Below are 14,277 nucleotides of genomic sequence, written 5' to 3'. Positions count from 1 at the left end.
AAATCCAAGGTCCCTCACAAGGCCTCACAACGGCTTCCATAGACTTACTCACTCCACCTGAGCCACGTACCCCTACCTTCTACCTATTACCCAAAATCCACAAAGAGAACCATCCTGGCCGTCCCATTGTAGCAGGCTTCAAAGCCCCAACCGAACGTATCACAGCTCTGGTAGACCAGCACCTCCAACCTATCACCCGCAGACTCCCATCCTACATCAAAGACACAAACCACTTCCTAGAACGCCTCAAATCCATTCCCACTCCTCTCCCACCTCAAACCTTTCTTGTCACCATAGATGCTACATCCCTTTACACAGACATCCCACATACCCATGGTCTCTCTGCCCTTGAGCACTACCTCTCCCAACACCCACCCGAAGATCTTCCAAAAACCTCGTACCTTATCACACTTACCAACTTCATCCTCACCCATAATTACTTCACTTTTGAAGGCCAGACCTACAAACAAATCAGGGGAACGGCCATGGGAACCAGGATGGCTCCGTCCTATGCCAATCTCTTCATAGGCCGCATGGAGGAGTCTTTCCTGAAGACCCAACAGCTGCTTCCCCTGGCCTGGTATAGGTTTATAGATGACATCTTTGTGGTCTGGACTCATGGTGAAGAAACACTCCTTAATTTCCTCCATAACCTCAACTCCTTTTCGAATCTGAATTTCACCTGGTCCTTCTCCAAACCCAAGCCACTTTCCTGGATGTTGACCTTCATCTTGTTGAAGCTCACATCCACACCTCTGTGCATATCAAACCCACAAACAAACAACAGTACCTTCACTTTGGTAGCTGCCATCCTTTCCACATCAAACGCTCCCTTCCCTACAGCCTAGGTATTCGTGGCAAACGTATCTGCTCCAGTGACCAATCCCTCAACAATTACACCAATAATCTGACCAGTGCTTTCCTCTCCCGCAACTATCCTGCAGACCTTGTCCACAAACAGATTTCCCGAGCAATACATTCCTCCCCATCCAACAACAATGTTCCTACCCCCAGACAACACAGAAGCATCCCCCTTGTCACCCAATATTATCCTGGCCTCGAAAACATCAACAAATTACTCCGCCAGGGATATGACTTTCTCAAGTCAACCCCTGAAATGAGATCATCCCTTGACAAAATTCTCCCCACACCACCCAGAGTTGCCTTTCATCGCCCCCCTAACCTCCGTAACATCCTTGTTAAACCCTACAATATTCCCAAACTACCTTCTTTACCCAGCGGTTCCTACCCCTGCAACCAACCCCGCTGCAAAACCTGCCCCATGCATTCCCCCACAACCACCTACTCCAGCCCCGCTACTGGTAAAACATACACAATTCAAGGCAGGGCCACGTGTGAAACTACACGTCATTTATCAACTAACAAGCCTGCACTGCCCAGCCTTTTACATCGGCATGATAACAACTAAACTGGCTGAGCGCATGAACGGACACAGACGAACTGTCCGCCTAGGAGATGCCCAATACCCAGTAGCGGAGCATGCCCTCCAGCATAATTCTAGGGACCTAGGAACCTGTCATACCGTATGTGCCATTTGGCTTCTCCCACCCAACACCAGTCCCTCTAAACTGCGGAGATGGGAACTTGCACTCCAACACATCCTTTCATCCCACCATCCCCCTGGACTGAACCTACGTTAAACAACGTCACTCCCATTTACTCTTCAGTCTTCTCCTCTTTCCCTTTCCTCTTTAGCCATTCACGCATCTTTTCATCCTACATAGTTGTGTTTATCTTTATACTATATACCTCTTTACTTCTGTATGCATCCTCTTTGGTTTGAAGCTGGCACAGTACTTAAAGTAGAATATCTTTAGCTTCCCTCTGACAACCATGCCTCCATCCTTGCTACCCTCCCTATTTTCCTTTCCCTGTTGCTTCATAACCTGGGTTGTGAGTAACTGAATCTCCTTTCCCTTCTTCCCTTTCTTTCCCCTCTCTCCTCCCCGATGAAGGAACATTTGTTCCGAAAGCTAGGAACGTAAATTTTCGGTTCTGTTTTATGTGTATCTATCGGCTGTACTGAGCTGAGGTAAGTACTGGCCAGCCCCTCTATCTCTTCGTTAGTATTTGTTTCAAATTTTCTGTTTTGGTCACCAAGTAACTTCAGAATCTGGTTGAGCATGTCATTGTCCTGTGTCCTAGTTTTGTCATTTTTTCGTGTCTGATTGATGTCTGGTTCTGAAGTTGACGTTGGAAATGTCGCATTTTGTCGCATAGTACTCACTCTCCAGTCGCCTGTATATCTGTTTAAAAATCGATCCGGTAAAATTATGTCTTGAACGTCCTCACTATTAAGTTCAATATTCATTTGACTGTCGGACATGTTTTGCAATGTGTCACTTTCACTAAGCTTGTCCACGGAAACAATTTCTACACGTCTAGTGTCCATCTTGCGATTTTCGTAATTAATTGCAAATAAAATTTTCCAGTGGCAAAAATAAATAAATAAATAAATAAATAAATATGATATGTTGAAATCTGAAATTTCTCTTATGGAAATGGATATTTCTATATGATTTTTAATTAGAAATTGAATTATTAAACTGGTACTGAAATTTCCCTCTCACGAATAAATGACTGTGAATATGCTCTTCACTTATCATTTACAATAATAGTAAATCAATTTTAACTACAATTTGAAAAAAAATAATTTCGAAATAAATGGATCGGAATAAAGGAAGTACAGATGGCTGCTTGAAACTGGAAAAAGTGTAAATTTCTGCACTCACCAATCTTTTTTGTTCTTCTGTCTTATGTTGCAAATGTAGCGTCAGACATACAGTTTTCAATCCAAAATTTTTCTTTCGCATCCGTGCAAATTATTTTATGGGACATTATCCTTTTCCTTTTTTTTAACAAATTAATTTCCTCAGCATGAAAATGAAAATTAACACGAATTAATAACAGGGAAAACAATATTGTTGTAAATTTCATGCACGTAACATTACAATTGAAATGAATGAGACTCAGTCCAAATTCATTTTCTGATGCTATTAAGTGATTAAAATTAGATAAAATGTCCAAAATTTATAATAATTGCACTTGTATCAAATCCGGAGATTGTAAGTCCTGTCACCAGGACGCCAATTGTAGTGTTTCCTTTCCTCGAGGTTATGCCATGAAAAATATAAAATATAAAATCTGATTGGGTTTTGAATTTTGATGGAATAAGTTTCGGATAAGGCGGACTTCGTGTTATTAATTGAGATAGTGCTGTAATTTGACCGTGTATGGCAGACCGGGTCGGCAACACTACAAAAAGCGACTGTATGGGAATAGCATCAGAAATTAATTGAAATTTACCTTATAATCTAGTTAGAAACGCAGTACTAATTACAATATAATCTTCATGGCTGTCGTCCTAATTCTCTTGTAGGACGACCCGTCTTTCACTTTTCTCCATCTGTTGAAAACTTCTTCAAGTTGTCACTCTCAGGATCAATTTACAAATTCATGGATAACCATTTCGAATCACTACTGAAATAATTTCGTTTCGTAATACAGTTTTAATTTCCACTTAAAAGCATATTTAACACAGCGCCGAAAAATACACATCTTTCGTATGAAGACAAGAGAGAGAGTAATCCATTAGTTGTTAAAAACAAACACCTACGCAAAAGTAAAAAAAAAAGATCAAAATTAGTTATAAAAATCGGTCGCTGGCGCAGCGCTCTTCCGCATGCGCGATCGTAAATTATATCTTTGTATTGGCGGAGGCGCGGTAGTCAAAGTACCATTACAAGTACCATTATACTATGCATTCAAATCATTAAATAACATGTGTGGAGCTCACCAATAAAACAGAACAATGATTTTTCAAATGGATGAACTGCATCCACACAATCCATCCACCATAGGGGAGCACATAAGCCAGCTCAGTTATATGCAGCAAAATGTAGAAACAATTGTCATTGGATATAATTAGTGTATTTATTACAGCTACCATTTATTTCATGTGAACTACACATGAACCAATAAATTGTAATGAGGAAGGAAACTTTATTAAATACAATACTAATTTCGTTACATAATTAACAGTACAATACCATTGTTAATGCAAACACCAAGTCTGCAATTTGCTATTGAAGTAGACCAAAGTTTTTTCAATGGACAGGCTGTGCCCACAGAATTCACCCCATCACTCAGGAACATAGGAAACTGGCTTACAATAATACAGACTGCTGTGGAAAATAAATGTCACTGGGCATAATCAGCACTAAAGCCCTACATTTGTCCAACAGTATGAGCCACAGACACATCTGAATAATTGTAAATTGAGATGATTAACATATCTGATATAAGACACAAACTGCGCCTAAACAAGAATCAGTATATATATATATATATATATATATATATATATATATATATATATATATATATATAATAGAGGGAAACATTCCACGTGGGAAAATATATTTAAAAAGAAAGATGATGAGACTTACCCAACAAAAGCGCTGGCAGGTCGATAGACACACAAATAAACACACTGTGTATGTGTGGATGGATATGTGTGTGTGTGCGAGTGTAAACCTGTACTTTTTTCCCCCCAAGGTAAGTCTTTCCGCTCCCGGGATTGGAATGACTCCTTACCCTCTCCCTTAAAACCCAATCCTTTTGTCTTTCCTTCTCCTTCCCTCTTTCCTGACGAGGCAACCATTGGTTGCGAAAGCTAGAGTTTGTGTGTATGTTTGTGTTTATTTGTGTGTCTATCGACCTGCCAGCGCTTTTGTTGGGTAAGTCTCATCATCTTTCTTTTTATATATATATATATATATATATATATATATATATATATATATATAAAAGAAAGATGATGAGACTTACCCAACAAAAGCGCTGGCAGGTTGATAGACACACAAATAAACACAAACATACACACAAAAAAATCTGCTTTCGCAACCAACGGTTGCCTCGTCTATTATATATATATATATATATATATATATATATATATATATATATATATATATGAGACTTACCAAACAAAAGCGCTGGCAGGTCGATAGACACACAAACACGTGGAATATATATATATATATATATAAATAATAGAAGGAAACTATCCCGCACGTCCAGGGCCTCGCTGCGATGGAGCACTTCCTTTCACGCCGATCACCTGCCACCCTACCTAAAACCTCTTTCCTTATTACCTAAGCCAGCTTCATCCTGACCCACAACTTCTTCACTTTTGAAAACCAGACATACCAACAATTAAAGGGAACAGCCATGGGTACCAGGATGGCCCCCTCGTACGCCAACCTATTCATGGGTCGCTTAGAGGAAGCCTTCTTGGTTACCCAGGCCTGCCAACCCAAAGTTTGGTACAGATTTATTGATGACGTCTTCATGATCTGGACTCACAGTGAAGAAGAACTCCAGAATTTCCTCTCCAACCTCAACTGCTTTGGTTCCATCAGATTCACCTGGTCCTACTCCAAATCCCATGCCACTTTCCTTGATGTTGACCTTCACCTGTCCAATGGCCAGCTTCACACGTCCATCCACATCAAACCCACCAACAAGCAACAGTACCTCCATTACGACAGCTGCCACCCATTCCACATCAAACGGTCCCTTCCCTACAGCCTAGGTCTTCGTGGCAAACGAATCTGCTCCAGTCCGAAACCCTGAAGCATCACACCAACAACCTGACAACAGCTTTCGCATCCCGCAACTACCCTCCCGACCTGGTACAAAAGCAAATAACCAGAGCCACTTCCTCATCCTCTCAAACCCAGAACCTCCCACAGAAGAACCACAAAAGTGCCCCACTTGTGACAGGATACTTTCCGGGACTGGATCAGATTCTGAATGTGGCTCTCCAGCAGGGATACGACTTCCTCAAATCATGCCCTGAAATGAGATCCATCCTTCATGAAATCCTCCCCACTCCACCAAGAGTGTCTTTCCGCCGTCCACCTAACCTTCGTAACCTCTTAGTTCATCCCTATGAAATCCCCAAACCACCTTCCCTACCCTCTGGCTCCTACCCTTGTAACCGTCCCCGGTGTAAAACCTGTCCCATGCACCCTCCCACCACCACCTACTCCAGTCCTGTAACCCGGAAGGTGTACACAATCAAAGGCAGAGCCACGTGTGAAAGCACCCATGTGATCTACCAACTGACCTGCCTACACTGTGATGCATTCTATGTGGGAATGACCAGCAACAAACTGTCCATTCGCATGAATGGACACAGGCAGACAGTGTTTGTTGGTAATGAGGATCACCCTGTGGCTAAACATGCCTCGGTGCACGACCAGCACATCTTGGCGCAGTGTTACACCGTCCGGGTTATCTGGATACTTCCTACTAACACCAACCTATCCGAACTCCGGAGATGGGAACTTGCTCTTCAATATATCCTCTCTTCCCGTTATCCACCAGGCCTCAATCTCCGCTAATTTCAAGTTGCCGCCACTCATACCTCACCTGTCTTTCAACAACATCTTTGCCTCTGCACTTCTGCCTCGACTGACATCTCTGCCCAAACTCTTTGTCTTTAAATATGTCTGCTTGTGTCTGTATATGTGTGGATGGATATGTGTGTGTGTGTGCGAGTGTATACCCGTCCCTTTTTCCCCCTAAGGTAAGTCTTTCCGCCCCCGGGACTGGGAATGACTCCTTACCCTCTCCCTTAAAACCCACATCCTTTCGTCTTTCCCTCTCCTTCCCTCTTTCCTGATGAGGCAACAGTTTGTTGTGAAAGCTTGAATTTTGTGTGTATGTTTGTGTTCGTTTGTGTGTCTATCGACCTGCCAGCACTTTCATTTGGTAAGTCACATCATCATTGTTTTTAGGTATATTTTTCCTACGTGGAATGTTTCCTTCTATTATATATATGTATAGTTATAATAGAAGGAAACATTCCACGTAGGAAAAATATACCTAAAAACAAAGATGATGTGACTTACCAAATGAAAGTGCTGGCAGGTCGACAGACACACAAACGAACACAAACATACACACAAAATTCAAGCTTTCGCAACAAACTGTTGCCTCATCAGGAAGAGGGTAGGAGAGGGAAAGATGAAAGGATGTGGGTTTTAAGGGAGAGGGTAAGGAGTCATTCCAGTCCCGGGAGCGGAAAGACCCCTTAGGGGGGAAAAAAGGACGGGTATACACTCGCGCGCGCGCACACACACACACACACACACACACACACACACACACACACACACACACATATCCATCCACACATATACAGACACAAGACTGCTTCCTGTAACCCGGAAGGTGTACACGATCAAAGGCAGAGCCAGGTGTGAAAGCACCCACGTGATTTACCAACTGACCTGCCTACACTGTGAAGCGTTCTATGTGGGAATGACCAGCAACAAACTGTCCATTCGCATGAATGGACACAGGCAGACAGTGTTTGTTGGTAATGAGGATTACCCTGTGGCTAAACATGCCTTGGTACACGGCCAGCACATCTTGGCACAGTGTTACACCGTCCGGGTTATCTGGATACTTCCCACTAACACCAACCTGTCAGAACTCCGGAGATGGGAACTTGCCCTTCAGCATATCCTCTCTTCTCGCTATCCGCCAGGCCTCAATCTCCGCTAATTTCTAATTTCAATCTGCCGCTGCTCATACCTCACCTGTCTTTCAACATCATCTTTGCCTCTGTACTTCCGCCCCGACTGACATCTCTGCCCAAACTCTTTGCCTTTACAAATGTCTGCTTGTGTCTGTGTATATGCGGATGGATATGTGTGTGTGTGCGAGTGTATACCTGTCCTTTTTTCCCCCTAAGGTAAGTCTTTCCGCTCCCGGGATTGGAATGACTCCTTACCCTCTCCCTTAAAACCCAAATCCTTTTGTCTTTCCCTCTCCTTCCTTCTTTCCTGACGAGGCAACCGTTGGTTGCGAAAGCTAGAATTTTGTGTGTATGTTTGTGTTTGTTTGTGTGTCTATCGACCTGCCAGCGCTTTTGTTTGGCAAGTCTCATATATATATATATATATATATATATATATATATATATATATATATATATACACCTAAAAACAAAGATGATGTGACTTACCAAATGAAAGTGCTGGCAGGTCGACAGACACACAAACGAACACAAACATACACACAAAATTCAAGCTTTCGCAACAAACTGTTGCCTCATCAGGAAAGAGGGAAGAAGAGGGAAAGACGAAAGGATGTGGGTTTTAAGGGAGAGGGTAAGGAGTCATTCCAGTCCCGGGAGCGGAAAGACTTACCTTAGGGGGAAAAAAGGACGGGTATACACTCGCACACACACACATATCCATCCACACATATACAGACACAAGCAGACATATTTAAAGACAAAGAGTTTGGGCAGAGATGTCAGTCGAGGCAGAAGTGCAGAGGCAAAGATGTTGATGCATTGATGTGTGTGTGTGTGTGTATATATATATATATATATATATAGTCTGTACTGTTGAGTATATAGTTATAAGCAAAGGCAATGGTCAAAATACATAGGTGTGCTGTAAAATATAAAATGGCCTGCTAACATAGAAATTGATATTTAGTTTTAATCATTGATTACATTGTGCAGTAATGCTACGTAATTTTGTAATACCGCTAGTATTAATTTTAATGAAACCTCGTTCCTTGTTACATTTTATTACATAATAAATAAGCATAGTCCTATTCATCTTGAGATTTATTTGCACTAAATTCTGCGGGAAAGATTTACTGCAATAAATTAAAAGATTATTTCTTTGAAGTTTTGTGAACTGACATACAGCTGTTACATCTTCTAGTGTGCCAGAGTGCATGCACATCATTTGTCATTATGTGGCAGTATACTTTTTGTCATTCACATATCAACATGTCTGGTGAAATGGTGTCTACAGTTCTCAAACCTATTTCTATTTTGTGACAAAGCTTGTACGACTGATTAATATGGCTGTACCATCTATGTGCGCAATGACACGAATTACGTAGTATACTGGGTTTACTTAGATACGGAGATGGTGCTGTGTTTGCTAATAATGATTTCTGATCCTGCATTTTATATAATTTGGAGACATTGTGCATCAAGCGACCTTTGTATGTTTATTATCTTAGGTCTGAAGATAGTCATTGTTGGCTGAAATTAATTTCATGATCAATACACTTATGATCTATTACAAGATTTATAAGAAAACAAATTTTTTTTCTGGATCACTGTAAAACCATAGGCACTGTGCTGTTCCTGATTTACATAAATGATCTAGGTGATAATCTTAGCAGCCCCCTTAGATTGTTTGCAGATGACGCTGTAATTTACCATCTAGTAAAATCGTGAGATGATCAATTCCAATTACAAAATAATCTAGAGAGAATTTCTGTATGATGCAAAAAGTGGCAATTGGCACTAAACAAAGAAAAGTGCGATGTCATCCACATGGTTACTAAAAGAAATCCGATAAATTTTGGGTATACGATAAATTGCACAAATCTAAGGACTATCAATTTGACTAAATACCTAGGAATTGCAATTACAAGCAACTTAAATTGGATAGACCACATAGATAATATTGTGGGGAAGGCGAAACAAAGACTGCGCTTTGTTGGCAGAGCACTTGGAAGATGTGACAAACCTACTAAAGAGATAGCCTACATTACACTTGTCCATCCTCTGCTGGAATATTGCTGCGCAGTGTGTAATCTTTACCAGGTAGGATTGACGGAGGACGTCGAAAAAGTGCAAAGAATGGCAGCTCGTTTCGTGTTATTGCGCAATATGGGTGAGAATGTCACTGATATGATACGCGAGTTGGGGTGGCAGTCACTGAAACAAAGGCGGTTTTCTTTGCGACGAGATCTATTTACAAAATTTCAATCACTAACTTTCTCTTCCGAATGCGAAAATATATTGTTGACACCCACATACGTAGGGAGAAATGATCATAATACTAAAATAAGAGAAATCGGAGCTCAAACCGAAAGATTTAGGTGTTCCTTTTTCCCATGTGCCATTCGAGAGTGGAATGTTAGAGAAGTAGTACGAAAATTGTTCGATAAACCCTCTGCCAGGGTCTTAAGTGTGAATTGCAGAGTAACCACATAGATATAGGTGTAGATGTGAAGAGTGGAGGAAGGGCTGACAGTTGATAGCTTACTCTGTCTTGTCTGTCCCCATTCTTGTGGAGTTAAACGATCACTTCCTTGTTCTAGTATTAGAAATTTATTTTCCTCTACAGATTTTCTGTAAAGAAGTTTTTACATTCATTAAGTATTTCGTTTCCTTCATACCTCTATCAATCTGGAATTACTTTTTGAATTTCATCTTTATTATTGACTAGTGTGTTTCTTATTAATGTCCTCACTACAGGCAGGTCCCATTCTTACTGGGGTTTGAGTGACCTGCCCTTCCTTTTTAACCTTTACCAACATATAAATATTTTTTCCTGTATGGAGGAGATGTTAGTTCTTTGATCTAAGTAGTGGTTGACTTTTACTTTTATACGTAAAGTCCAGTTTGTTTCTTTCCACTGTTGTATCTATTCATACCATTCCCTCATCACCATCTGACACCATTTATTTTTGTTTGTTCTTTTTATAACCTCTTTTCAAGATCCTAACCATTCCTTCAACTGATTATCCAAGTCTTTGTTATCTCTGGAAGTTACAGTGTCGTTGGCAAACCTTAAAATTTCTGTTTTTTCTTCCTGAACTGCAATTACCTTTCCAAATTTTTCCTTTACTGCTTTCTCAGTCTACAGGGCTGGATAACATGGGAGACAGGCTACAGCTCTGTCTCACTTTTTTTCTTTTTTACGTCCTTTGTTTCAAGTCCTTTGACTCTTATAATTGCAGTCTGGTTTCTGTGAAAGTTGCAGATAATCTTTCACTTCCTGTGAGTTTTCCTTAGTAATTTCATAATTCTGAAGAATGCTTCAAAAGTAAACTGAAAAACATTGCTGTATTGTAGAATGTGCATGGAAAGACAAACAAAAGATGCTGTAAGTCTCTTCCAGTAGTAATACAGAACATCAGGAATACTGTACCGCACCTAATTCACCCAACTCAAATCTGCTGGACTTTTTTCTCTGAGGCCATTGGGTTCATACTACATTTTTGTGGACTCAGTTGCATTGTTGTTGAGAGGATATGTAATAGCACATGGAACTATCCTCACAACATTAACCATGTTTTAGGACTGGTTGATAGATGTCAGGAATATTTGTTGCTGAAAGTGCAGATGTAACATTTTCTGTAACATTATTTGTTGCCTTTTAGCTTTATCTTTAATAATAGTGCAAACTCCTCCAAACTTATTTTGTTTGTTTTGTAATTTTATTTATTGATCTTGACTGACTGCCATAGTGTCCAGTAGAGAAAATGTAAGTAAGCCCTGCTATGGTGCCATATCAGTTAGCGTATTTCTCTGTATTGTTAATGCTCTGAAGCAGCATTCTATGAAATTTTCAGAAATAGATTTTTTATTCTCAGTGTGCACATTAAAGTGTACCATAGTTAAGTGTTTTTGGTATAATTTTGAAATGTCTTATTTCTTTGCATCCAGCCCTCTAAATTTTACCATTGCCATCAGCACTTTGAATATTTATTATTTTTTATTATAATAATTATGGCAAGTTTAGCATTATTGAAAGAATTCTTGTAGGACCACCATCTTGTGAAACTGTTATCATAGAGCTTGAAGACAAAAATATTTAAAAAACTTATTTTGTATCAGCAGACTGTAACTATTTTCTTCATTTATTTTCAGGAGATCAGAGCTTCATAGTCTCTGGAACAGAAGCAGATGTAGTTCATGAAGAAAATCTTATCCGTTTGAGCAGAATGTCACATGAAGAAATCCTGTCAGAACAGCAGAAGCTGATGTCTTCATTAGACCCAAAAGTTCTTCAGTTTATCCTCTCAAGAAGGAATCCTTCCAAAAATGCTTCTGTGGACACAAAAGGGGATGAAAATATGACAGGAATCCATGAAGAATGTGATGAATCCCAAATGGAAACAGAAGAGACTGAAACTATAAATACACTGTTCACAGAGACGCAGCCTTCATCTCAGTTAAATTCTGAAATGGAGACAGAGGAAGCCTTCACAGCTCATACCACAACAACAGATACTGATATATTACATGCAGTTCCATTAGTCTCAGAGTCCAGTAATAAATGGCTGCACATGGATGTAGTAGAAGTAGAAAAGCTTAAGTGGATGTCAGAAATACCTGAACCACCACCCTTGCCTTCAGACAAAGCATATGCCGCTAGGTTTGATTTTCAAGGTGATTTTTCGCTTTCATTATGTTGTCCTGATGGAAGTCCTAAAAGCTATTTTGACACTCTCCTTAAATGCTTTGATGTTTTTCGACTATCTACTAATGGTTGTCCTTTTTTCTGAACAGTACCAGATCACAAAATCAAACAATGGAAACTCCACATTAAATTGCTGGCAGACACAATTAAAAGTCACTTCCGTGTTATCTTTTGGCAAAAGCCTTCATGAGAAAAAGAAACAGAAACACACATTTATTCACACAAGTAAGCACATCTCATGCCCACATTTTTTTTTTTAAATTCCGATTTTGGCCGTCTAGGGACCGCGTTAAACAACTATTTTTCAATGTACATTTCTCCTATTGCGCTCCTCCTCTTTTCTCTTCTGCCAATATGTCTTCATCCTCTCTCTGTGCTGCTCCCTTCGGTCTTCTGTCCACACTGTTCCTCCTGTTCTTCTCTTCTTCACTTCAAATCCTTCAAAATGTTGAATTTTGTCTCTCATTAAGTCTCTGTTGGTTATATCATCTTCTCCTAACCCATCTCCTCTAAGTCTGCTTTGACTTCTTTGAACCAGGTAATTTGGGTTCTTGTCAAAAAACATGAATATTTTCTTTGTCAGCCTTTCATCATTCATTCTTTTCACATGGGCGTAAAAGCTTACTCTTCTCTTCCTCATAGTATCTCCCACTTTCTCAATTTTGTCATACACTTCTCTATTACTTCTAAGCTTCCAAGTCCCATTCTCAAACCTCGGCCCAAGTACTCTTCTAATGATTTTTCGCTCCTTTTTTGCTATAGCTTCCATTTCCTTGTTAGTGTTCATTGCTAAACATTCAGATGCATACAGACACTCTGGCTTAATCACAGTGTTGTTGTGCCTTATTTTTGCGTTAATTGATACTGACTTCTTGTTGTACACATTCTTTGTTAGCTGGAATGCCATTTCCATTTTTCTTGTTCTTGTTTTATTTCCTTCTTTATCTGAAGCATTGGGCTGGATGATTTCCCCTAAATATTTGAGATTTGAAACCTTCTTTATCTGGCCATACTTTGTAATCACATTGTTCGGTGCCTCTTTTACATTGGTTAGGTACTCTGTCTTTTCAAAGGAGATTTCCAGTCCTGCTTTTTCTGCTGTTTCATTCAGAATATTGATCTGTTTGACTGCTTCTTCCAAACTTCCTGCCAGACTCGCTAAGTCATCAGCAAAAGCGAGGCAATCTACTTCAAATCCCTCCCTTATTCTTCCTAATCTGATTTTTTGTATTCCTTCTTCCGTCGTTTTCTTCCTCCACTCTCTAATAACTTTTTCTAACACACATTTGAATAGGGTAGGTGACAACCCATCTCCTTGTCTTAATCCTGTTCTGATTTTGAATGGTCTGGATACCTCACCACGGAACTTTACTTTTGCATAGGTATCCGTAAGTGTTTCTTTGACGATTGCGACTGTTTTCTTGTCTGCTCCAAACTCCCTAAGGATGTTAACCAAGGTTGTTCTGTCAACGGAGTCGTACGCCTTCTTGTGCTTGAAGTCAACAAACGTGATAAAGATGTCTTTTCCTCTTAATCGTCTATATTTAATAATTAACTTCAAGTTTAAAATTTGCTCCACACAAGATCTTCCCTTCCTAAAGCCTGCTTGGTATTCACCAATTTCTTGATCAAGTTGTTTCTCCAATCTGTTTTGTAGGGCCTTAGATAGAATTTTATACGTTACCGGAAGTAAAGATATCCCTCTGTAGTTATTTGCATCGGTTTTATCCCCTTTCTTGAAGATGGGGTGGATTAATGCAGTTTTCCATTCTTCCGGTATACATTCCGTTCTCCAAATTTCATTGATTATTCCCAGTAGTTTTTCTTGAGTTGTATTATCTACACTTTTCCACATTTCTGCAATTATCATGTCTTCCCCTGGTGCTTTATTGTTCTTAAGATTTTTAATGATTTCTCTGATTTCTATGAGGCATGGGGGTTCAGAATTATTGTTTACTGTGTTTGGGGTGTTGGCTGGTAATTTTTCAATAGG

At 39.9% G+C, this 14,277-nt stretch overlaps 1 protein-coding gene across 2 annotated transcripts in view; it reads left to right on the top strand.

The window, feature by feature from the left end:
- LOC126187439 (RNA polymerase II-associated protein 1) overlaps positions 1 to 14,277 on the top strand; it is a 266,874-nt gene that overhangs the window by 112,471 nt on the left and 140,126 nt on the right. For both annotated transcript variants that reach the window (XM_049928519.1, XM_049928518.1), the window contains exon 5: positions 11,732 to 12,253. In XM_049928519.1, the coding sequence (XP_049784476.1) occupies positions 11,732 to 12,253 (522 nt within the window). The remainder of the gene's footprint in view (positions 1 to 11,731; positions 12,254 to 14,277) is intronic.

The sequence above is a fragment of the Schistocerca cancellata genome, chromosome 5 (genome assembly GCF_023864275.1).
Source record: "Schistocerca cancellata isolate TAMUIC-IGC-003103 chromosome 5, iqSchCanc2.1, whole genome shotgun sequence".
Lineage (NCBI taxonomy): Eukaryota > Metazoa > Arthropoda > Insecta > Orthoptera > Acrididae > Schistocerca > Schistocerca cancellata.
Note: the sequence above shows the minus strand (reverse complement) of the source record. Positions and strands in the feature narration are given on the sequence as shown.